Source organism: Bombina bombina, chromosome 4 (genome assembly GCF_027579735.1).
Source record: "Bombina bombina isolate aBomBom1 chromosome 4, aBomBom1.pri, whole genome shotgun sequence".
NCBI classification, from domain to species: Eukaryota; Metazoa; Chordata; class Amphibia; order Anura; family Bombinatoridae; genus Bombina; species Bombina bombina.
The window spans coordinates 650,256,960-650,283,085 of NC_069502.1; the positions used below are offsets into that span (position 1 = coordinate 650,256,960).

Consider the following 26,126-nt stretch of genomic DNA (forward strand, 5'->3'; position numbering starts at 1 on the left):
TCTTAACTACTGACTTTTTTTTGCGGTTGGAGTCTTGTCGGTAGAGGGTCTACCACTCATTTCTTCCAAGACTCGTAATACCAGCGTTAGGCAAATCCCATAGAAAAGATAGGATACGCAATTGACGTAAGGGGATTTGTGGTAGCCTCGAGAAAGTGAGCGGTAGACCCTTTCCTGCCTGACTCGTAATACCAGCGTTAGATAAAAAGCAGCGGTAGGACCCCTTAACGCTGCTTTTTAAGGCTAGCGCAGAACTCGTAATCTCGCCATTAGATAGCTAAATAGATAAGATGGACCTGCAACCTGCACTAATAAAGCCTCCCCTGTATTAGAATTGTACACATTATGCACACTCCTATGTATCGACTGGCTGCTATGGGCCCCCCACCCAAGCACTTGGGCCCTGGTGCCACCGAACCTGCTGCACCAATGGTAGTTCAGATCCTGCATTGCATGATAAAATATATTATGACTTTATATGTATAATTTATATTAGGGCCTAAAGATTAATGGATCTTAAGTATTTATATTAGAGCTAATAAACTGTTTTCAGTTATAGAAATTCTGATTGGCTGTAAAACATTTGTTTGGTTTTAGCCATTTTGAAACCATATTTTTAAACTATTCAAAGATGGTTTTACCAGCTTCAATCCAATCAAACTTGAATGAAACAGATTTTTACACCAATGAGCTTTTCATTTGATATACTGTATAATAACTATATTTATTCCTAATCTTTGTCTAAATTGGCCTAAAAACAACTGACACCTGCATTTGTTCAGTCAACCGAATTTAAATTTGCTGCAGTTATGGACTTGATTCCTAAAGTCATGAGTTTGTACACCAAGATCACACAACATGATATCACAAACCTGAGTCATAGGCGCCGATTTATGTAGCTGTGAATGCAACTGTTTCCGCACCAGCCCTCACACCAGAAACTAAAGACCGCTGCTCCATAACTCATCCACCACCTCTGAGGCGGCGGACAGCAATCTTCCCGATCAGAAACGATCAGGATGATTGACACCCCCTGCAAGCGTGAAAATGGCCGCAAATCTGCAGGAGGCGGCATTACACAAACAATTCACACAAAATGTAGGTGCAATGATAAATGCAGACAGCCCCATAAAGTCAGATGAATTTTGCAAGTCTATCTCAAGTTGGTGCTTTATGGATATAGCTAACTTGTAATATCTGTACTAGCAAATAAGCTGATTTTCTTCTTAAATGGAAAGAGTCCACAGCTGCATTCATTACTTTTGGGAAATAAGAAACTGGCCACCAGGAGGAGGCAAAGACACCCCAGCCAAAGGCTTAAATATTCCTCCCACTCCCCTCACCCCCCAGTCATTTTTTGCCTTTCGTCCCAGGAGGTTGGCAGAGAAGTGTAAAAATGTAATTGTCTCTTAGGAAGGGTAGTACTCTTTGACATGGGACAGGAGTTTTAAGTAATCCTGTCAGTCTCTCAGTGAGGGCTTGGATGAAAGTTAGAGTCCGGAGATGCAGGAAGAGTCTTTCTGCGAAACCATCCTGACTCATTTCAACAGCTCCTCAAGCAATCGGCATTGTCTAACTTTGCTCTGCTGCCTGCTTTCTTTTCTCAAGTCCATGGCGGAGGCGATGCTACTATCCGTCACACTTGAAGGGACGTGTTCCTGTTCGTTGCCGTAGATTTCGGTGATCATTTAATTTTCTTTCTTCGTGAATGTACTGTATTAATGTTCAGTGAGTCTCCTTTAGTATCTTGGAAGCAAGGGTAATATCTCCTGAGGGGAGTTATTGAACATGGGTTTTTTTTAATCATGTTTGTTATGTGATTCAATCTGCTTATGTGTAGTGTTAAACGGGCTCATGGCTGGAACAAAAAGGGCTTTTGAAGTGACGTGACCTTATGGTTGGTCGCGCTTTTTTGGACTATACGGTTTACCTTCTGGTCGGGCGTGATTACGTTCTGTCCTCCATTCCGCATTCCTGACTGTGTGGCGACGGAGAAACTAGTTTGCAGGGGTCTGGTTCATAGGAGGTGGTGAGTGCCCCAGCCATTGTGGGTTCAGGTGCCATTTTGTTTTGTCTTAAAATAGTCCATATTGGCATATTCTCTATCCAGTTATGGAGGATTCTGATGCTGAGACTATTGTAATTTCAGATTCCGATTCTTCGTACGGAGAAGAATCCGGATTGGCCTCGTTGACACATGTCAATCAGTTATGTTCGGTGTTCCGTATTAGAGCGCCTGGTTCCTCAGGCTCGGGGAATCAAGGGTCAGCTGAGTTATCCGCCTCTGGGGGTCCTGTCCTCCAAGAGGCGAGTTCCCTACTGCTCCATACTTCTACACATGCGGGAAACTCAGATTTTGATTATTCCTCCATGCAGGGCCGCTTGTCCCCCCCCCCCCCGGAGGTTGCAGCACGTTTTCGCTTCCACATATTCTTGGCGATTATGTGCGATTGTGCTCGTGTCCTATTGTCCCGGATCTACTGCCTTGGGGAGGATCTGTACAGTTCCCTGCGGGTGTAACTGTCCCTGAGGATTGTGCCTTTCGTTACAGAGTGGGGCGCCTTTGCATCTTACTCAGACATATTTTTCAGTTATTAAATGACCCTATCCTTTTCGGATACGCAAATTTTCAGTCTGCTTCGAATGGTGCGCCTCATTAGACATGTGGTGATGATGTAATCTCCTGACTGTTCCTTTTTTAGATCCTTCCCAGTTTTTTTGGAAGATTAGGGCTCCGTTTGGCTGGTCCTGTGGTAGGCCTGTTTTCTTATTGGGCGTTAACCTACGGGTTGCCTTTCAATTTATCCGATTAGGATGTCTTTTAATTTGTTTATTATTTTCCTTCGGGAATCTTAAACTGGGATCAATACTCTGTTACTTCTGCGGAAGTGTTTTTGGGGACATGTTAGTCCTCTGTCTGTTTTCGCTTCTTCCCCTCTAAGGGAGGATTTATGCAGCTTGATGTTTAGGACCCGGGTGCAGGCTGGTCCTGTTGGGTTCGGTTCTGGCACCGTTTTGATAGTCTGGTCCGGTCGAGGTGCCGAGTGCTTATGTTATCATTTGTTTTACATTCAACTAAGCATTCTAGAGGACCTGTGGGTCTACAAGGCAGGAAGGATTGTCTCAGTCCTTATAGCCTTTAATTTGGATGACTGGGTCAGTGGAGTTTCTGCTGCGTCATTATCTCTGGTGTCTGGTATTGTCGGACCCTAGAGTTCCTCCCCCACATGGTGGAGAGTTGGAGGGCTTAGCGCCTTCTTACCACCGAGTGAGTGGTTTGGCCTTTTTTCTTTTGAGGCTCGGGGATTGTCCTTTGGACTTCGTCCTCAGCAGCTAATAGTTTGAAGGGTAGTTCGGCTGCCTTGCAGCGGTTAGGTTGCAGATGTAATCAGCTTCAGCTATTGCACATCAACTGTGTACTGTCTAGCTGTTTTTCTGAGACTTTTTGGTCTTCCTTTGTGATCTCCATGTTAGATCTCCTTTCAGGGGCCTGGGAGATGTTTGTTCCCTGTGGACACTGGGTGTGGTCTCCTTGGGTCTGCTTGGGGTTCCCCCGGAACGGGGGTTGGTTTGCGCCCCTTTCTCCCTGTGATCATCCGCTTGTTCGGAGGTGATGTGGATACCAGCCTATGCTCGAGTGGTTTTGACCTCGAGGCAGGGTGGATTTGATTTAAATCAAACTGATTTAATTCTTGATTTAAATCATAGTTTTCTACATAAAGACTAATTGTTGCTGGTATAACTTTAATATGCAAGTAGATGAAGATTTTTAGAATAACAACTTTTCATATTAGTTTTTTTATCCCCAGTTTAATATGTTAATCAATATAATTCATATTTGGACAACTTTTATGTTGTACTTAGGAAGGAGAAAAATAATCATTACCTTAATAATAACGATTTAAATAGATTTATTCAACTGAAACAATAACATTACAGCATATGTTATTTGCTTAAACAAACATCCATGTTTGTTAACTAATTTGGCTAAACAAAATATATATATTTTAAGAAACTTTCACCTAGATTTAGAGTTTTGCGTTAGAAGGGGTGCGTTAGCTACGCATGTTTTTTTCCCCCCGCACCTTTTAAACAACGCTGGTATTTAGAGTTCTCTGAAGGGCTGCGTTAGGCTCCAAAAAGGGAGCGTAGAGCATAATTTACCGCCACTTCAACTCTAAATACCAGCGTTGCTTACGGACGCGGCCAGCTTCAAAAACGTGCTCGTGCATGATAGCCCCATAGGAAACAATGGTGCAGTTTGAGCTGAAAAAAAACCTAACACCTGCAAAAAAGCAGCATTCAGCTCCTAACGCAGCCCCATTGTTTCCTATGGGGAAACACTTCCTAAGTCTGCACCTAACACCCTAACATGTACCCCGAGTCTAAACACCCCTAACCTTACACTTATTAACCCCTAATCTGCCGCCCCCGCTATCGCTGACCCCAGCATTTTATTATTAACCCCTAATCTGCCGCTACGTACACCGCCGCAACCTACATTATAGCTATGTACCCTTAATCTGCTGCCCCTAACATCGCCGACCCCTATATTATATTTATTAACCCCTAATCTGCCCCCCCAACGTCGCCGCTACCTAACTACACTTATTAACCCCTAATCTTCCGACCGGACCTCGCCGCTACTCTAATAAATGTAGTAACCCCTAAAGCTAAGTCTAACCCTAACACTAACACCGCCCTAAGTTAAATTTAATTTAAATCTAACGAAATAAAATAAATCTTATTAAATAAATTAATCCTATTTAAAGCTAAATACTTACCTGTAAAATAAACCCTAATATAGCTACAATATAACGAATAATTATATTGTAGCTATTTTAGCATTTATATTTATTTTACAGGCAACTTTGTATTTATTTTAACTAGGTACAATAGCTATTAAATAGTTAATAACTATTTAATAGCTACCTAGTTAAAATAAGTACAAAATTAACTGTAAAATAAATCCGAACCTAAGTTACAATTAAACCTAACACTACACTATCAATAAATTAATTAACTAAACTATCTACAATTAAATCAACTAAACTAAATTACAAAAAATAAAAAAAGATTACAAGAATTTTAAACTAATTACACCTACTCTAAGCCCTCTAAAATAATAACAAAGCCCCCCAAAATAAAAAAATGCCCTACCCTATTCTAAAATAAAAAGTTAACAGCTCTTTTACCTTACCAGCCCTTAAAAGGGCCTTTTGCGGGGCATGCCCCAAAGAAAACAGCTCTTTTGCATTTTAAAAAAACATACAATACCCTCCCAACATTACAACCCACCACCCACATACCCCTAATCTAACCCAAACCCCCCTTAAAAAACCTAACACTAAGCCCCTGAAGATCTCCCTACCTTATCTTCACCACGCCGGGTATCACCGATCCGTCCAGAAGAGGGTCCGAAGTCTTCATCCTATCCGGCAAGAAGAGGTCCAGAAGAGGGTCCGAAGTCTTCATCCTATCCGGCAAGAAGAGGACATCCGGACCGGTAGACATGTTCATCCAGGCGGCGTCTTCTATCTTCATCCATCCGGCGCGGAGCGGGACCATCTTGAAGCAGCCGACGCAGATCCATCCTCTTCTTCTGGCGACTCCCGACGAATGAAGGTTCCTTTAAGTGACGTCATCCAAGATGGCGTCCCTCGAATTAAGATTGGCTGATAGGATTCTATCAGCCAATCGGAATTAAGGTAGGAAAAATCTGATTGGCTGATTGAATTGCACATTGGTTGCATGTTATCGTGCTAGTTTTTAGGGGAATCGCCTTCAACAGGGCTTCTGAGTTGGGGATTGATCTCTCCTTTAGCCTGTGGCTTCTTGGCTTGTGGAAGGTGCTGCTTTTTAGCCCTTTCCCCTTCTTGGGTGAGAGCTTAGTCTTCCTTTTATGGAGATGTGGTCCCTTTCTTAAGGCTTCTGCTGGATCAGGAGATGGGACCTGTGAGTTCCCTAGCTGAGAGGGATATTCTCTCTGGATTGTTACGTTCCATTTGGAGTCTTGCTGGCTCTGTGTCAAGACTAAGTTGGACCTTTTTTGCTAGATCCTTTGGGTCTACGGTCCTGTTGTCTGTTCTAAGGAGTCGGGTAGCACCCGTGCTCTGTTGGATTGGCTGTGGCCATTCTTCTGCTCGTTTTTGAGCTGGTTTTGGGGTTCTTCTGTTCCCCTGTTTTAGACCTGCCGTTGCTGGGGCTGGCCCGGCTGGGAGTGGGTTCTGAGAGACGGTGTCATCTACACGATCTAGGTGGGCATAGTAGATAGCTAGCTACCTAAACTTACAAGCAGAGGGTCTAGGATTGCTCCACCTCGGATTCTGGGTGTCACTTCTCTTTCTTGGGGGACCTTGTGGAGGTTATGATTCCCCCTTTTTTGGAAGACCTGTGGGTAGGTCTGGTGGCTTGGATTGCCTAGAGCGTGCCCTCTGTCTGGGAGTTGTCCTTTGCAATCTGTTCTTTTGCTGGCCGCTTTTGCTCTCAGCAAGTATTCTCTGTGTAGCGGAATACTTCAGTGTTCCAAGTTCGCACTATGTGAGGACTCCGTCTTCTGTTGTTTTTTGGTGCTTTTGCATGACATTTGAGAGAAAGTTTTCTCTGTTTCTATGCACGGTCCTATACCTCCGTTTTCTCCTGGTCTAGGTGTAGTCTCCCCTTGTCTGTCGGGACCCATTTGGGCCCTTGTGAGCTGGGCTCGCTCGGGGGGGTTTCCTTTATGGATTGTGACTTTTTGTTTTTTCCTTCGGTTCTCCTGGTCCTATCCCTTTGGGAGTTTAGGCTGGTGTTCCCTTATTTAGTGAGGGGTGAGTGGTGAGGGACCGACTGTTGGGCGACGGTGTCTCCTGGAGGCCTTTTGGCTCAGTTGAGTCCGATTTTGCAGTCTCTAGCTAGGCTCTGGACTACCTGCGGGTCAGTGTCCTTGGGGCTTTTTTCTTTTAAAGTTTTCTCGGCTTCGGCTGAAGCTGTTTTTTTGTGGGCAGTGGTTTCAGGCTTGGTGCCCTCAGAATGGGCCGCCTATGGTACCCTCCCGTCTTGGCACTCCGTGTCCTCTATAGCTTGGGTATTGTTTTCCCAAAAGTAAAGAATGCAGCTGTGGACTCTTTCCATTTAAGAAGAAAAACATAAATTATGCTTACCTGGTAATTTTCTTTTCTTCTGATGGAAAGAGTCCACCGCTCCCCATCCGTAATTTTTTTATGTGGGGCGTACTTTTTTTATTCTTCTGGCACCTTTTCACCCTGATATTTCTTCTACTGTTCCTTGTTCCTCTGCAGAATGACTGGGGGATGAGGGGAGTGGGAGGAGTATTTAAGCCTTTGGCTGGGGTGTCTTTGCCTCCTCCTGGTGGCCAGGTTCTTATTTCCCAAAAGTAATGAATGCAGCTGTGGACTCTTTCCATCAGAAGAAAAGAAAATTATCAGGTAAGCATAATTTATGTTTTTTGTTTTTAGCTAAACTGACTTTAAAGGATATGAAACCCATTTTTTTTCTTCTTTTATGATTAGATGGAGCATGCAATTTTAAACAACTTTCTTATTTTCTTCTTTTATCAGTTTTTCTTTGTTCTCATGGTATCTTTTGTTGAAAAGCAGGGATGTAAGCTTAGGTGCCTGCCTATTCCAGGAGTACTATATGGCAGCAGTTTTGCAAGAAAACTAGATGGCAGCACTATTTCCTGCCATGTAGTGGTCCAGATGCCTACCTTGGTACCTCTTCAACAAAGAATATCATAGAAACAAAGCAAATTTGATAATAGAAGTAAATTGAAAACATATTTAAAAATGTTTGCTGTGTCTTAATCACAAAATAATTGTTTTCATTTGCATATCTCTTTAAACTGACTTGGCAGTTCTACTCAGTTGTAATCGGTGACTTTGCAACTGACTTGTCTTTAGTGAATAACCATCTTGGATATTTTTTATTTCATTTGTATATTTAAAACAGAGTTAGTATCCACCTATAGCACTTAGTAGACTTTCCTGCCTACATTATGTAACACCTATTTTACAGTCCAAGGAAATTAATTTGGCAGCCCCTGTCTCAGTTAGCTTGACTTAATTGTTTTAATAGACAATGTAAATCTTCTAAAGGATGCCTTATCCCAGTTAACTATTAGCTTTTAACAGAATTCTTCCACTCAGGCATAAAAACAGGGCACGTGTTATATAACTTGGAACTAAATTTGGCAGCTGATGCAGACTCAATGTGATTTCACTTTAGCTCATTTTTAGTTATATGAAATTCTGAGCTCCACTATAAAGGCTAAAAATGTCTTGGACTTGGAGTTGTTTACACAGAATACAAGCACATCTTAAGTTACAGGAGTGGGGGCTGGATGTGAAGATTTTAAGATGGTCCACTCCCAAGTTGACGTCACTAAGGACTCATCTTGCTTTGTTCATGCTAAACTGAACTTGTTCTAAGCATTTGAAAGTTGTGCATTTTTCAAACAGTTTTCCCAGAGCATTAAGGTTAACGTTTCTTTTTTTTATTGTCATGTTTTTTTCCTTCTGTAGCTGGAAGAGTTTTACACAGATTCTGTACAGCAACTGACGCTGCTAGATTTTCGTCTCTCCAAAATCCTTTACATCAAATTGCTTGCGCTACTTATTGAGTATCAGAAATAATTATCGCCGAGAATTGCACTAATACCCAAAAGGTAGGTTTTTACAGATGTTTTTAAATATGTTTCTTAATATTTTGAGACTATATAGTTCAGCGTATGTGTGCTTGAGTTTCTGTGTAGCTTAAATGAAATCTTAGCTGCCAAGACACAGGCTATACTCTCCAGAGAGGCTGCAGCTGTTCAGCCAATGTTTGGGGCAGTGATTTATTAACAAGGAATTATTAACAAGCACTGTAATGAATATGACACTAGTTCGTTTTCATAGCTGCATTGCACTTTTTCTTTAATGACGTATATTATAACAGCAATATAATTTACTTGCAGTTATATGTATTGCATAGGGGGAAAAAAAGAACAGTTAGTTCACTGTAATTCATATTGACTTATATTGTTTATGATCTTCTGTAGTCATATACGTATATGTGTTTATACTGAAAGACATACCACAGAGTCTACCTAGATAAAAATAACATCCCTGTACTGACGTCAAAGCAGCACAGATTTAGAACTTGCACAGACCTCAACTTGATTTTATACTCTTTTCTCTGCTTGAAGTGGTTAGAAAGTTATAATGTAGGAACGCTATTGTGAACCACGGACATGTTATGTGCCTTGGGACACAGTTTGTTGCCAGCACCAAATAGATAATTGATGGAAAATTGATTGCTGCCTCCCAATGACCTTGCTAAAGACAAATGGAAAAATAGATACATCAACACATTACTGATGCCAGCGACCCGTGATTGAAAAGGAAGCGATGGCTGGAACTGATGAGGGGTGTTTACACCTAGAGGGGGAAAGGCGACAACATGGGGGGGCGTAGGGAGAATTTCCATCTGCTGTGTCTGATCTAACTATGTGGAATGCAATTGGGGACAGGCCAGGGTTCTGCCATGGATTCAAGCACAGGTATGAGAGCTGTGACTTGTCTGAGCACAGATGTAAGGTAAGAGATATAATCCGTAGCACCGACGCAGCTGGCACGGAACTCACAAGTGGTGCCCATTTTAAAGGCTGTGAGCAAGAAACTCATGAATTACAGTTGCAACTAAAAAGAAAACTTGATGAACTTGGGCTTTACCACAAGAAAGAAAGAGAAGCATGGGCAAAAGAGAAAGAGTCATTGAAGAAAGAAATCAGAGAGATAAAAGTAAATGCATCATGGGAAATGACATGACTTGTTTCAGAGTCATGTTTGTATTTCTTTATGGGTTTTTTTGCATGTGACCTATCATCTAATTATAAATACGGTTCTGTGTGTGTGTTTATTAGTATCTATGGTTGCAAAAGCATTTGTGCCAAATAACTGTAAAAGCGAAAAACAGACTAAAATTTTATGATAGCTAAAGTATTACATGCAGATGAACGTCTTTTTAATACAATAAGGTGCTAATGTTTCTTTCCAAGTGGCTATGTATATTGAGACTCATAAGCCAATCTGCACTAATAACAAAATATTGTGCTTAAACAGATATTATTTCTCCCCTTTTAAACATAATGTTTTGAACTTTTTGATATGTTATTTAGAAATCATTGGTGTATATATTAGAATATACCATACTGGTACAAAAGTGGGCTCTATTTAAAGGCACACTAAAGTCCTTTTTTTCTTTATTGAATCTAAAAAAGGACATTTTACATTGTATTACAATGTTTATTGATTTATTTCATTATTTATTTAATATATATTAACATGCTAAAAAAATGTAATTACAATATTTATTTAACAGGTATTGCCAAGAAGAAAACTAAATAGATTTTTTTTTGTATGTACCCTGGCCATTGATATAGCTGTGGGAGTTTTTCTTTATCATCCAATGTGCTTCAATCAAGCAGACAATTTGTGCACATACATACACTTCCTAAAACATAAAAAATAAAAAGCCTTAACAACTTTTTCCACCACCACCCCCCCAAAAAAAATAAATAAATAAATAAACACAACATTTCCAGTATGTTTAAACAGTTCCATGAAAAAAATTTGGAGCTTGTTTTAAAAAGAATAAATGTAAGGTTTTCACTATTGTGAGAAAAATAATGACCGTTTTAGTTTGCAAATGCTATGCATGAAGTAGTATTCCCTGGAACTAGCAATGTTGCTGATATTTTGAAATCACCAATCATTTCCAAAATTAAATTAATTAAACACTTATAACGGTCCTCAACCTTGTTTACCTTGTGACAGCCTTGAGTTGTTTGTATAAACTAAAGTTACACATCACCATAGCTTCTACTTCATAACAAAAGAAGGGGGAAAAATAAATATCTGTATAGTATTTCTTTAAATGTTCAACTCAATCAACTAACATTTTAATATACTCTGTATTTAACATATTACCTTACTTAAAAAATAACAATAAAGCACAAATTGCCTGTGCAACAAACCCAAGCAAATTCCGTGACACAGATAACCAAAATGAGAATCCCTGATTCCAGCGGCAGTTCTGAGGAGGTGCATACAAAATTATACCTTACACAATTGAAATTTAGCTTTGCAATGACATTTTTGTACCCCCTCATTTTATATTCTAGAACAATCTTTGCCTAAACCCTGACTGTTTTATATTACTTATACTAGCTACAATTTTATTTAAATTGCAGACTGTACTGAAAAAAATTCTGACAATATCAAACAAAATTGTAATGTGCAATTCCTCAAAATAAACTTTTTTTTTTTTTTTTAAACAATTGAAATTAATTTACTGAAAACATGAGTGTTTCCATAATGACTTCATCCAAGTAAAACTGTCCAAGCTTCTAAGGTGACAAATTCTTCTTTGAACTGTACTAGCCAAAGCTTATGCAATTATTGGAAATATTTTGAAAATATGTGAAGTTACAGTGAAAAACTGGAGTCTCATTAAATGTGTTTCAGTGAATGGTTTTGATTATGGTTTTTTTTTTCTATAATACAATTTTTGCTCTGCTAGTAATTTTAAAGCATGCTATATTTTACTTTAAAAGAGGAAACAATGGAAATACTTAATAAATATATATTTTAACTTGGTGTAGTGTTTTTAGTGTAAACATGCATGGTTTTGACTTAAATGAACATTAACCCCCCCTCCCCCCCAAAAAAAAAAAAGATATACAAAATATATAATGTGTGTAAATAAGAAACAAATGTATCAATAATATTTTAAGGATGAAAAATTGTTCAGTTCAAGCTGTTATAATTGATGCTAACACTTACAGGAAATACATGTTTGTGCACAGTGTACTGAAGTATCACTTATTCACTGGTTAAAAAAGACTGCTATAGGTCTGCTAGTGGATAGGGATACAACTTTGCAAGCATAAAAACAAAAAGTCAAACATTTTGAAAACACTGTTAGAAGCAAAAATATATATGTTCTTTTAATACATCATTATTTATATAACAAGTCTTAAAAAACATTTTGCATATGCATTGACTTTGCAAAAATATAACACAAAATATACAAAAAACAATGAATTATTATCTGTGCTTAAATAATTCTATTAGATAATTATTTATATATATATATATATATATATATATATATATATATATATAGTGTAAAAAAAGAGAGCAAATAGTAATTCAGCGCTAAGTGTCCCCCCCGAGAGGTATGTGATTTGTTATGCGGATGAATGAACTGGCTGCCCTTATACCTGAAATAAAGGCAATTGCATGGTCCCCACCCTGCACTGTCCTATTTCAATTAGTAGAGAAAACTATTGGTAGGAAGAGTGGTATTAAGGCGCACTGTTCACAGAAATATAGTACTAACCAATATATTATTAATAATGGTTTCAGAGTGTTTAGTGTGCTGCAAGGTTCAAAGTATTTCAATATAAATACTTCTATGCAAAAGAGATATTTTTACTTGATATGACATCATAAAGTGCACAAAGTTTTGGGACTGAAAATACCTGTGAATTTTATGAACTTTGTGCACTTTATGATGTCATATCAAGTGAATTATTAGTACCTTAATAGTGATACAAGGAAAAAAATATCTCTTTTGCATTGAAGTATTTATATTGAAATACTTTGAACCTTGCAGCACACTAAACACTCTGAAACCATTATTAATAATATATTGGTTAGTACTATATTTCTGTGAACAGTGCGCCTTAATACCACTCTTCCTACCAATATATATATATATATATAATTGTATGATCTATAACAGATGTGCTCTTTAAACTACATTTGCATTTTGAAAAATAATAATAATTTGGAACTGTCTTACACAGATGTGCTGTACAGTTTGTGAGGTCTAATATAGGAGAAACTAGCAAAAAATATCTGTAAATGAAAACATTTGACTTTCTGCATGTTTTTATTTTTTAAGATCTAAGAATTACATAGAACCATTAACTAAATTAAATTTCAAGCAGGGTTGACTCACAATTATATGATTATTATTTCCTTTAAGCGTTCCTTTGATTTTTCTTCAGCAACATCTTTTTCGGAACGTGCTAAACTATTAGGCTGGATTTTTTCCATATGAAGATTAGAGTCTTGGCTTTCTTCAATGTAATAGCAGATTTATTCCATCTTTGGAATTCTGTGTACTTTGTGTGCATAACAATATTCCATCACATAAATATTTTTTATTTCACAGGCAGGTGAGTACAGAGGAATTTTGCTGGAGCTGAAAACCATTTTGGAAATAATTCAGACCGAACAGAGAAAAGAAGAAAAAAAATGGACTGATGTTCTGCTGCAGTTTTTAAATGATAGATGTGCGTGGGACATTCAAAGGACTGAATTTAATTATACCTCCCAGGTACAGTAAACAAAAGGAAATATTTTTTAGGAAACAGTCATCCAAAATAAAAAGCTACAGATTGTGAGTGTAATCAAAATACCCTGCTGAACCTGCAAAGGCATGGAGCCTAGAAAACTAATCTAACTAATCTAGGTATTTTAATTCATTTTAGCAGGGTGATGAAATGTATCTTTCACTTAAAGGTACACTGAACCCAAAAAATGTATTTCGTGATTCAGATAGAGCATGCAATTTTAAGCAACTTTCTAATTTACTCCTATTATCAATGTTTCTTCGTTCTCTTGCTATCTTTATATAAAAAAGAAGGCACCTAAGCTTTTTTTCTTGGTTCAGAACTCTGGACAGCAGTTTTTGATTGGTGGATGAATTTATCTACCAATCAGCAAGGACAACCTAGGTCTGCATCTAAACTTACATTCTTGCATTTTAAATAAAGATTCCAAGAGAATGAAGAAAAATTGATAATAAGAGTAAATTAGAAAGTTGCTTAAAATGTAATGCTCTATCTGAATCACAAAGTAAAAAATTTGGGTTCAGTGTCCCTTTAAAGGGATACTAAAGTCGAAATGAAACTAAAGACCGCTGCTCCATAACTGGTCCGCCTGCTCTAAGGCTGCGGACATCAATCCACCTGATCCTATACGATCGGGTTGATTGACCCCCCTGCTAGCAGCCGATTGGCCGCAAATCTGCAGGGGGCAGCATTGCACAATGATAAATGCCAAAAGCGTATACTGTCGGCATTTATCGATGTGCAGCGGACATGATACACTACATTGTATAATGTCCACTCGTACTTTAATAAATCGACCCCTAAGTGCTATTGCTTAGTCTTTTTTATCATGCATTTGTTGATAATGCAAACCTACTGTTTTTACTGGTCCTTTAAAGGGACATTAAACACTAAACAAATGCTAGCTAGAATGATGCATTCAAAGAAAATATTAGTCTGTGAATAACATGTAGATATATTTTTATAATTTGTATTAGCTGTCCAAATATTGACAAAATAAGTGTAAAGTTTTAGTGTCTATAAAGCAATGGGAGCTGCCATGTTGTAACTTAGGTTACCTTCTCTGCTGTGGACAATCGGGGAAAGTTATAAATAGGTCACTAGAGTGTCAGCAAATGGCTGTGTGGAATATAATAGTGTTCTGCACTTCTAACAGGAACTAAAAAGCTCACAATTACAGAATTGATTTACTGGAAAGTGGGACAAAATAAATAATGAAAGTATATGGCAGAGTTTTATTTATATATATACTGTGTGTGTGTATATATATATATATATATATATATATATATATATATATATATATATATATATATATATACAGTATATATATATATCTCAAAGTGTTTAATGTCCCTTTAAATGGTTCAATAGAGACAAGTGTTGCATACAGAATGCATTCAATTTAAAATATTAACTTAAAATGTGAATGTTGGTTTAGATACTTCAGATGTGTATTTTAAATCTTCTGTATACTAACATATAGATTTTGTTTTCAAAATATGTGATATTTAGTTATTTGAGTGAGTAGATCATATGCCATGGATGTGCATGTATTTTATAAATTATATTAGGCTATATTAAAAGTGGAGCGCTAATTTATCGCGTGCACGCAAACGGGCAAATTCACCCGTTTACAGGCGTGCAATAAATAATCAGCCATTATAAACCAGCATTCATAAAATTAACCCGAGGTCAGATCTCTGGTTAATTTTTATAAATGTCCCCCAATTGGCCCCAAAATACAGTGGTGTGTAGTTTATTAAAAAAATACAAATTGTAGCATTTTAATTTTTTAATAAAATTACTGCAAGAATCCATTATGAGGGTTGAAAGTTGGCGGGTGTGCGGCAGAAAAGGCCAAAAAGTGCTTTTACCTTGCAGGCTATGGGGACTGTTTGTTCCCAGTAATTATTTATTTAGAAAATATTTTACCAGGAAGGATACATTGAGATTTCTCTTGTTTTCAAGTATGTCCTGGGACCACAAAACATTGCATTGTTACAATAGGGTACAATAAAATACAAAAACAATAATAATACACAATATATGCAAAATTTAACATACAACAGGTAGGAAATATATAATCAACCATGACAGGTGCATTCTGTTTTGAGATATGTAGAGTGGTATCGCTTAAATGATTTTTGGCTTGGGAAAGGTTTGAAAGTGTGCAGGAGGTTATTAAATAATTGTGGTGCTCTGTAGGAAAAGGAGGATCGAGCTGCTTTTTTTTTTGTATTGAGGCAAGCTAAATAATGTGCTTGTACTGGATCGGAGGTTATAGGAGGTGGGAATAGCAGGGGAGAGCATTCTGCTCAGGTAGGGTGGGAGCTTCCCAGAAAAGCTCTTAAACACAAGGCTGGAAAGATGGAGGATTGGTCTGAATTCCAGCGACATCCAGTTTAGTTCTTTTAGCATGTCACAATGGTGGGTCCTGTAGTTACATTGTAGCGCAAAGCGGCAGAACGAGTTATATAATGTATTAAGTTTATTAAGGTGAGTTTGCGGTGCAGGTGCATATACTACATCCCCATAATCCATGATCGGCATCAGCATTTGCTGTACAATCTTTTCCTTTACTGTAGGGCTGAGGCAGGATTTGTTTCTGTACAGGGCACCAAGTTTTTGATAGAGTTTAGATGCAAGTTTTTCTATGTGGAGGCCAAAAGATAGATTGGGGTCTAACAACATACCCAAGTATTTGAAAGAGTGGACTGTGGTCAGTGTGCAATTTGATTTTTTTTTTTGATGTGTAGATGGGAATTTTGTAGTTTGTATATTTTAGGTACCTTTCTAAAGATCATTGTGACAGTTTTGTCAATGTTTAGGAAGAGTTTGTTTTTCGAGATCCACTTTTCTACCTCTGTGAACTGGTCTTGGAGCTCTGCCTCAAGCTGCGGCAGATCGGATTTGCTTGCATAGATTACCATGTCGTCTGCATACATGTGTACAGTTGAGTATTTGCAGACATTTGGCAGATCATTTATAAATAATGTGAATAGTAGGGGGCCAAGAATGGAACCTTGGGGAACACCACACGTCACTGGGAGAGGGAGGGAGTCGCTGTCAGAAATGGAGACATATTGTGATGAATTCGATACATATGATCGAAACCAGGTTAGCGGACGATCACCAATACCTGAGTTTGTTAGTTTGAACAGTAGTATGTTGTGGTCTACTATGTCAAAGGCCTTTGCAAAATCAAGGAAAATTAGCTCCAGTTAGGTCACCTTGTTCCATGCCAGTTTGGATGTTGTTGCAAACTTTTAGGAGGGCAGTAGTAGTGGAGTGGTTCGGGTGAAAACCTGATTGATCAGGGATCAGATAGTTATATTGTTGGTAATACTCACATAGTTGCATATGGACGCACTTTTCTAAGATTTTTGAAAATACTGGGAGCAATGATATTGGGGGATAATTAGAAACCAAGGTTATGTCACCACTTTTATGGATAGGCACTACTCTTGCAGTCTTCCAAAGTTTGGGTATGTATTCAGACACCAAGGATTCGTTAATTAGGGTTGTGACAGGTTTAGCAATTGCCGGCGCACTGAGCTTCAACAGCATTGCTGGGATTTTATCAGGTCCAGACTGGTTTTTCATTTTTAGATTATTAAGGTGTTTCTTAACGACACTGATGGGTACAGGTCTAAAATTTAACTTCTCTATATTGGGGTTTGCAGATTTAGAGGGGCCTGATCCACATTTGTAGTTTCAGGATGCATGTCATTTATTAGTTTGTCAATCAGGGTGGTGGAACATCCAACAAAATAATTGTTAAAGGCATTTGCTACTTCTAAGGGAAGTTGCAGGGTTTGGTTGTCCACTTTGACAGTGGAGGCTTGGGAGTGGATTGGTGGAGTGTGTAAGTTATTTATGATTTTCCAAAACTTTCTAGGGTTTGATATGTTATTGTTCAGATTTTCACAGAAATATTGGACCTTGACCAGTTTTGTTTGTTTAGTGCATATATTTTGCCATTGTCTTTATACACAGTGATCGTTCATAGAGCCGGTATGCTTAAACTTTGAGCACAATGAATCCCGAAACTGGTACATTTGAAAGAGGTCAGCTGTGATCCAATTCAAGTGTGCTCCTTTTATACTCGCATTACGCAGCGGGGCATGTAAATTCCAAACTTGTAGGAGTTCAAGCTGAAGGAATTCAACTGCAGAGATCTGTTTATGCTTATATACATATATATTTATGTGTTAATATGTGTATATACACATATTAACACAGAAATGTATATATATACAGTATATTTATATCTGCTGGCCATCGCTGCGCAACTTACCCCCTTCCCTGCTTTAGTTCCCATGCCGTGCCTCACGGCATGAGAACAAGGATCCCATTGGAGCCTATAGAAGTGCGCTCTTGTGAGTGCAATGCTCACGTGCAATGCGAACACAAGGTCTCGTTCACATTGCACTTCACTTTTAGTCCCAGCGCACATTTGCATGCGCTGGTATTACTAAGTTAAGCGCAAATATTGCTTTCGCATGAGACAGACAAACTTTCAGGTGATGAGACAGACAAACTTTGTCTTTCTCTCTTTTACTAACTTGCTGCCCAACAAGAGAAACTTTTTCTTGTAAAAGTTTACATTTTTATATACTGCATTTTGATAATCATTTTAAACCTTTTCTGACCTTGCTTACTTCTGCATTAACTATATATGAATCATTGCCATTCATTTAGCTACTGTAAGTAAATCACTGTCACTTTATATTATACACATACATACACATTATAAGCCAATTAAGTTATCTGATTTGTGCATTCTAAAACTTTTTCGGAAAAAAATTGTAAATGTTGCTAATTTAATATAAATGATAAAAAAGTTTTGAGTACCGTGTCCCTTTAACAACAATGTTGGCATACATTTGAAATTCACGGAAACCCTGATTTATTTTATATACTTATGACACCTTAAGGAATCTATTATTATAATACAATAATGTAAAATCTAAATTTTATTATGTAATTATCACTAGAACATTTAAAAAAATGAATGGTTACAAAAAAAATGTGATTTTATGAGCAGTACCAAACCTTACATCCTAGTCAAAATTAGACTTGTGCGGGGTGGAAAAATTTGTTTCGGACCGATTCGGGTTTTTTCTAATTTAGTTTTTGAATCGATTCAAATTCGGATGCATTCGAAAGTATTAGTTTCGCGTTCATTCGGATTCAAATAAATTTGGATGTATTCGGTTCGGATTCGATTCGTAAATTCAGAAGGTTGGTATGTGTTAGGTGGGATGTGCTGTGTATTAGATTAGTATTATGTACTTTATATTAGGTGTAACCCATCTGAATCAACATAAGTACCAACCTCACAGGTACCAGCTACACAATATGCACAGAGCTAGCAGAGGTATATAACCTAATATACAGTACATAATACTAGTGTAATACACAGCACATCCCACCTAAGTACCAACCTCACAGGTACCAGCTACATAATATGCCCTGCATAGAGCTAGCAGAGTGATATAACCTAATATACTGTACAATAGTAGTGTAATTGTGATTAGTCCGTGGCCATTCGAATGTAACAAATAAATCCAAACTAATTCGGATTTATTTGTTACAAATGCATTCGGATTAGTTTAGTTTAGTTGCTAGGGTAATTCAGAAATTTGAATCGATCCAAAGCTCCGAATTTGACAAATTTGTCTAAATTTCGATTCAGAACGAAACAACACGCACATGTCTAGTCAAAATATTACACCCTCAGCTGAAGGTTATGACAATTCAATTAGTGATGTATATAAATGACTTTTGTTCCCTGACTAAAAAAAATATGTCTGGCTCCTTTTATAATGTACTTATTTCCACTCCTTGTTGGGAGGATAGACTTGGACAGTGTGACAGCATTTGCTTGGAATCCTGTCAAAGCTACTGCACTTGTCATTGGTATTTGCTGCGTGTGACATTGTCTCTAGAGAAATAATGTCATGCTACAACTTAACTTTGCATGCAATAGAAGAGCACTGTAGGTATGCGTATTACTGGCAGACATGAGTATTAAATCATAAATATTATGAGTTCAAGAGCCATTATTTTCAATTTATAATCCTTACATGTAAATATGATGGGTAGCCTTAGTGTCAGGAAGATATTAGTGGCAATCATAACTAAAATATTATAGAAAAAGTTAATACAAAGTAATTAGCTATTTGACAAATAATTTACATATATGTTAGTGCCTCCATAGTTTAGGTTTATGGGGGTTTGCTATAGAAGCCTGATTTTTCATACAATTAGCTGAAATTTGTTAGTTTAGTAGTGATTGCAATTATTACAAAACTGCCTAATTTGGAGTAAATTTATTTCATTGTTTTCAAAATGTTTAGACAAAATTTTTGTTGGTCCCCATTTTATACTGTAACAAACGTTAATACCAGGCATAGCTTAAAATGCCAAGTAGCTAGCCATAGACTTTTGCAAATCAATGTTTAAGATTGGCATCTTGTGCATTTTATATCACCTAAATCCAATCACTACTTGCTGAGTTATTTGGTTACAAAAGTAGTGAAATATTTGTAATATTCAAGACCATGAATATAATATACTCATATATTGAAATAAATGTAAAAAATACATTTGTGGCCAAAAAGAGGTTCATTAATGTCAGACGTAAAAGTTTCACTAAAACCTTAAAAAGCCAGAAAATTCTAATGAAAAGTCTTAATTACAACTTTTTTTTAATTGTATCTGGAGGTTGTGCAGAGTTTTAGCTGAGTATTTACACATACAACTGTATAACTTGACAGCAGCTATTTTAATATGGCTAACACCAGACTGGCATTAAAGTGTTGAAAACATTGACCTATAACTGTTACTGGCAGCTACGGGTTAGTAACTGATTTTATATTTGTTGTTAACACAAAAGGCTTAAACCATTAAATCAAACAGTGATAAGATCACTTTTCTGCGTGTATACTGGCACACATGGGATGTCAAATAATTCCTTACTTGTGAGAATTATATATGGGGGGGGTTGAGTTGACCACTAAGGTGGAACCAGTCCAAAGCCTAAGGGGAAATTTTGACAGAGAGGCCATATGGCTTAAACCCATATTAGACATGTAGCTATAGGAGAAATAAAAGAGTTTGGTGAACCTAAAAAAAATGATTGTATGATGAAATGTTAGCACATTTAGTATATATCTGTATCTATATATAATAGAAAATGTGTTAGCTGTATTATTCCAGTTCAGTCCATTCTCTAAATTTATTTAACATAATTTTCTGTTGTCAGACTTGCACATCTCAGAATGCTAGAAAATAAAGTTATGGGAAACACAAACACCAATATTGTCTTTGCTGTAGCATAATGCTTATATGGGTACCCCCTCTTTTTCTCATCTACATATATTGTATATTGAAGCTAGGTGTTAATAATTAGATTTGCTCTCATTTTATTATAGGAAGAAGCCTATGCTGTAAAGCCATGTACTGATAGAACATTTTCAAGCCTAAAGGAAGCACACAGAGAGGAAAAAAAGGATCAAAAGCGACTACTGGAAGACACTCACGCTGCTGCTATGGAACTCAGGAGACAGCTAGAGAATAATGAAAGGAATTGGAAAGTGGAAAAGATGGAGTTATTGGAAAGATTTGATAGTGAAAGGAAAGAGTGGGAATGTCAATGGAAGATAATGCAAAAGAAAATTGAAGAGGTACCTCATTGGGATTATATTGTATATGAGATTGCTAATGTTTTATGATAAATGACTTTAAAGGGACATGAAACCCACATTTTTTCTTTCGTGATTTAGAAAGAGCATGTCATTTTAAACAACTTTCTCATTTACTTCGATTATCTCATTTGCTTCATTCTCTTGATATCACTTGCTGAAAAGCATATCTAGATATGCTCAGTAGCTGCTTATTGGTTGCTGCACATAGAGGCCTTGTGTGATTGGCTCACACATGTGCATTGCTATTTCTTCAACAAAGGATATCTAAAGAATTGAGCAAATTAGATAATGGAAGTAAATTGGAAAGTTGTTTAAAATTACATGCCCTATCTGAATCATGAAAGTTTAATTTTGACTAGACTGCCCCTTTAATACTTGTTACTATAAAATGAATTTTTAAGCTAATTTTCCCTTTTACCCGATTTAAGGCCAGATTACAAGTGGAGATACAAAGTATTGATTTTTGCTGGTATTTCAAGTTAGGTGCCATGCAAACGACCTTGCGTTCGCATTGCATGGAATCTTAGCGCTCACTAGAGCACGCTTCCATATTCTCCAATGGGAGCCTAGTTCCCATGCCATGAATCACAGCATGAGACCCCAGCGTAGCGAAGGGGGGAAGTCGCTCAGTGATGGGCAGCAGATTTAACTATATATGTATATGAATATATACATAAATATGTATGTGTTTATATGTGTATACACATGTGTTAACTCATAAATGTATATGTATATAAGCATATACACATATATATTTACAGGGAACCCGCAGTTTCCCATAGACCGCAGTGTAAAGGCACTGCGGTCCTCAAGTACCCACAACAGGCGGTTGAGAAACAATGCTATAGGAGAAGCAAATACATTGTCATATATGGTTAAAACAACCTCTGCAGGTAATGACATTCACACACACATACACACTTAGGGCCAGTAGTGCATTGCTGCTCCTGAGTTTACCTAGGTATTCTTTTCAACAAAGGATATCAAGAGAATGACGCAAATTAGATAATATAAATACATTGGAAAGTAGTTTAAAATTGCATACTCTTTCTGAATCATGAAATATTTTTTTTTAACTTTACTGTCCATTTAATATGAGGAGAAGCATACATTACATTTTACCTCACAAAAGAAATAATTTCAAAATTGTATGAAACAAATTAATGAGGTATTGAAATAAAAACGTACAGTAAAAAAATGTATTGTTTAATCACATATAAATAAAACATATAGTTCTGCAAATTTTATTGACATAACACAGGAAATAATCATATCTAATGCTCGCAGTAGAAATCATAAATTCAAAAATATTGTAAAAATTGTACTTATAATATGGAATTAATTTCTGTATTATAAAATGAGTTGCCCCACCTCTGCTAGTGACTGAACAGGGGCATTGCATGGGCATAGCTGTAAGTTTTCTGCAAGGTCTGCTGTATTCTCTAAACATTTTGCTCCTGCAGATCTATATTAAAGGTGGTGAGATTGTGTCAAAATAGGCAAACCTCTTAATACCCGAATAGAAAACATATAGAGGCCGATTTATCAAGCTTCGTATGGAAGTTATGAAGCATAAAGATCGCTGCTCCATAACTTGTCCGCCTGAACTGAGGCCGCGGACAGAAATCAGCCCGATCGAATACGATTGGGTTGATTGACACCCCCTGCTAGCGGCCGATTGGGCGCAAATCTGCAGGGGGCAGCATTGCACCAGCAGTATGCTGTCGGCATTTATCGATGTGCGGCGGACATGATACGCTACATTGTGTCATGACCGCTCGCACTTTAATAAATATACCCCATGATTGTAGGATACTATGCACTGAAAGCAAAGTAATCTGATTTATATTTGCTGCAGGATTTAATATATTTTCATCCCCAGCTAAGTTTCCCTTTCCAACAAGTTCCATTACTTTCAATAGGAGCCAAATTTTTTTTCTTTTCAAATATTTTTTTATATTAAATCACTGAGGGCAACACTGCCCCTGAGAGTGTCAGTGGTGAATGTTAGATAAATCAGGCCCTTACTTACTTATCCTTCAGTATGTTTAGCAAGATAGTCAGAATTAAACTTGCATGATTCAGCATGTAATTTTAAAACACTTTTTTATTCAATTCTATTTTCAAATGTGCTGCGTTCTCTTGGTATCCCTTGTTGAAAAAGAATATGTACATATCCTACACTAGTGGGAACTAGCTGCTGATTGGTGCCAGCACACATTTGTCTTGTGTGATTGGCTAACTAGATGTGTTCATCTAGCTGCCAGTAGTGTAATGTTTTTCCTTTAGCAAAGGATAACAAGAGAATTAAGGAAATTTGATAATTAAAGTAAAATGGAAAGTTGTTTAAAATTGTATGTTCTATCTAAAACATGAAAGAGAATCTTGGAGTTTCCTGCCCCTTTAACAACTAGGAAACGTTTATATTTCTTTTTATGTAGTTATATGCTACAATGTATACTAAATAAAATACAGCTTTGTTTCTAAAGAAAAAAAGAAAAGGAAAACAAAACCTGTTATTCATTTGTTTAAAATGAATATATTCAACTATGTAAAAAAATGCCTGGAAAGTTTGTCCATTTAAATTTGCATTGTGTTCTACAACACAAGGTGTACATAGCTCAAGCCACCCACTCTTTAATATAATAGTTTCATTATTTTGTTATTTGTTAAAAGAAAAACAGTTATCAGGTCCCTCTGGTGAAACTGGAGATGTGTGTAAAACAATTGTGCTGAAATGTAACAAATTTGAGATTGAAGATATTTTATTTTTATTTTAATAATTTGTGTGTATTAAGTCTGCTATTTTAACTGCAGTAAACCTGGGAGATTTTATTCTAAATATGTTTGGATTTATAGCATTTCTAGCAAGCTACAAGTATATATCTATATCTATATATATATATATATATGTTCTTTTTACAGCTGTATCAGGAGGTGAAATTAAGAAGGGAAAACAGATTAAATGAAAATGAAGAAGGAAACCAGAGAAAAAGGGGGCCAATGTCAATATCTTATCCTGAGACCAGTGTAGCAGGTGACACAGCAAGACAAATTGAGAAACAAAACACAGTGAACCATCTGCTGAATGCAAACAGACAACTTTCTGCTCAATGTCTTAATTCAACTGATATGAAGTCGCATGGGTTAGAGATAATTTGCCAGAAACACAATGTTCTCAAACTGGAATCTGAAAAAGACCTTGTTCAAAAAATGTCCAAGACAGAAAATGACACCCTGAATGATGTGAGTATCTCAGCTCTTTATTTCAGTTAAAGGGTAATGCTATGTAATAGAGAGTGACTGCAATACAACTGTCTATGTCTCTGCAGGCTCTAAGAGAGATTGCCAGAGTCAGCGAGGAACTATGTAAATATCAAGAAGAGATACGTGAGAAATCAACTTGCAAAAGGTACTTTTTGATTGTAACTTGAAGGGACAGTAAATGCAAAAAATAATGTTACATAATTCTGCATATAGTGCAGAATTATAAAACATTATCGTAGCGACAGGTTTAAAAATCTAAAGATTTTAGAGATTTTTACCCCTAAAAGTTGCACTTACCTGGTCTACTCTCCAGGATCTTCTGATTGTGTCTTCTTTTTCAAAAGCACTTTGCGGGCGCGCTGTCTAATAACAGCACGCCCGATCGTGATATTGAACTGGATGTAGCATGCTCCCACTCTGGTCTGGTAGCGGGAGCACTCTACATTCAGTTCAATAGCGTGATCGGGCAAGCTGTGATTAGTCAGCGCGCCCAGGAAGCACTTTTGAAAAAGAAGACCCGATCAGAAGAGCCCGGAGAGGAGACCAGGTAAGTTTAACTTTGATGGGTAAAATCTCTAAAATCTTTAGATTTTTAAACCTGTCGCTAAGATAATATTACATAATTCTGCACTATGTGCAGAATTATGTAACATTATTTTTTGCATTTACTGTCCCTAGGTTTTCTCATTGTATGTTATGAACATTTATGAAAGTTAACATACATAACGATATCAACAATGTCTGTAGTGGAATAAAGATATGTAATTAATATCCAGCATGTACATTTAAGATGGTGTTTTTCTACTAATATCCTTGATATTTCTTTCATCATCAGCCAAAAAGCCAGGATGCTTTAAGGAGCATTTTTGATAATAGATTGTATTGATTCTCTTCTATTGATTTATTCTGTGGTGATTATCTTTTTATCATTTCTAAACAAGCATGCTGTAATTTTAAATATATGCAGAGGGATATTATCCTATTATATAAAAGGCCAAGTGTGTTTGTCCGAAACTGCCATGCGCAGTAGAGACAGCACGAGTACAAACACACCTGGCCTTTGAGTCCTACTCCCTAGCTGATCTGCGGCAGAAGTGGGCGTGACCGGGCGTGAGCAGGGGTGTGGCCGGGGAGAGAGAAAGCAAAAGAGAGGGGGAGAGAGAGCGCAAAAGAGACGGGGGAGAGAGAGCGCAAAAGAGAGGGGGGAGAGTGCAAAAGAGAGGGGGAGAGGGAGAGCGCAAAAGAGGGGGAGAGAGAGAGCGCAAAAGAGAGGGGGAGAGAGAGCGCACAAAAAAGAGGGGGCGAGAGCACGCAAAAGAGAGGGGGGAGAGAGCAAAAGAGAGGGGGAGAGAGAGAGAGAGAGCAAAAGAGAGGGGGGGAGAGAGAGAGAGAGAGAGCAAAAGAGGAGGGAGAGAGAGAGAGCACAAAAGAGATGGGGAGATAGAGAGCGCAAAAGAGATGGGGGAGAGAGAGCGCAAAAGAGATGGGGGAGAGAGAGAGCACAAAAGAGAGGGGGAGAGAGAGAGCACAAAAGAGAGGGGGAGAGAGAGAGCGCAAAAGAGAGGGGGAGAGAGAGAGCGCAAAAGAGAAGGGGAGAGAGAGAGAGAGCGCAAAAGAGAGGGGGAGAGAGAGAGCGCAAAAGAGAGGGGAGAGAGAGAGCGCAAAAGAAAGGGGGAGAGAGAGAGCGCAAAAGAGAGGGGGAGAGAGAAGCGCAAAAGAGAGGGGGAGAGAGAGAGCGC

General features: G+C 37.6%; 1 protein-coding gene across 1 annotated transcript in view; it reads left to right on the forward strand.

Moving 5' to 3' along the window:
- The first annotated feature begins 9,180 nt into the window (after nucleotides 1–9,180).
- KIAA0408 (KIAA0408 ortholog) overlaps nucleotides 9,181–26,126 on the forward strand; it is a 30,877-nt gene continuing 13,931 nt past the window's right edge. The window contains exons 1-5 of the mRNA XM_053710708.1: nucleotides 9,181–9,782; nucleotides 13,225–13,389; nucleotides 20,848–21,099; nucleotides 24,046–24,366; nucleotides 24,453–24,532. Coding sequence (XP_053566683.1) covers nucleotides 9,489–9,782; nucleotides 13,225–13,389; nucleotides 20,848–21,099; nucleotides 24,046–24,366; nucleotides 24,453–24,532 — 1,112 coding nt within the window. The 5' untranslated portion in view covers nucleotides 9,181–9,488. The remainder of the gene's footprint in view (nucleotides 9,783–13,224; nucleotides 13,390–20,847; nucleotides 21,100–24,045; nucleotides 24,367–24,452; nucleotides 24,533–26,126) is intronic.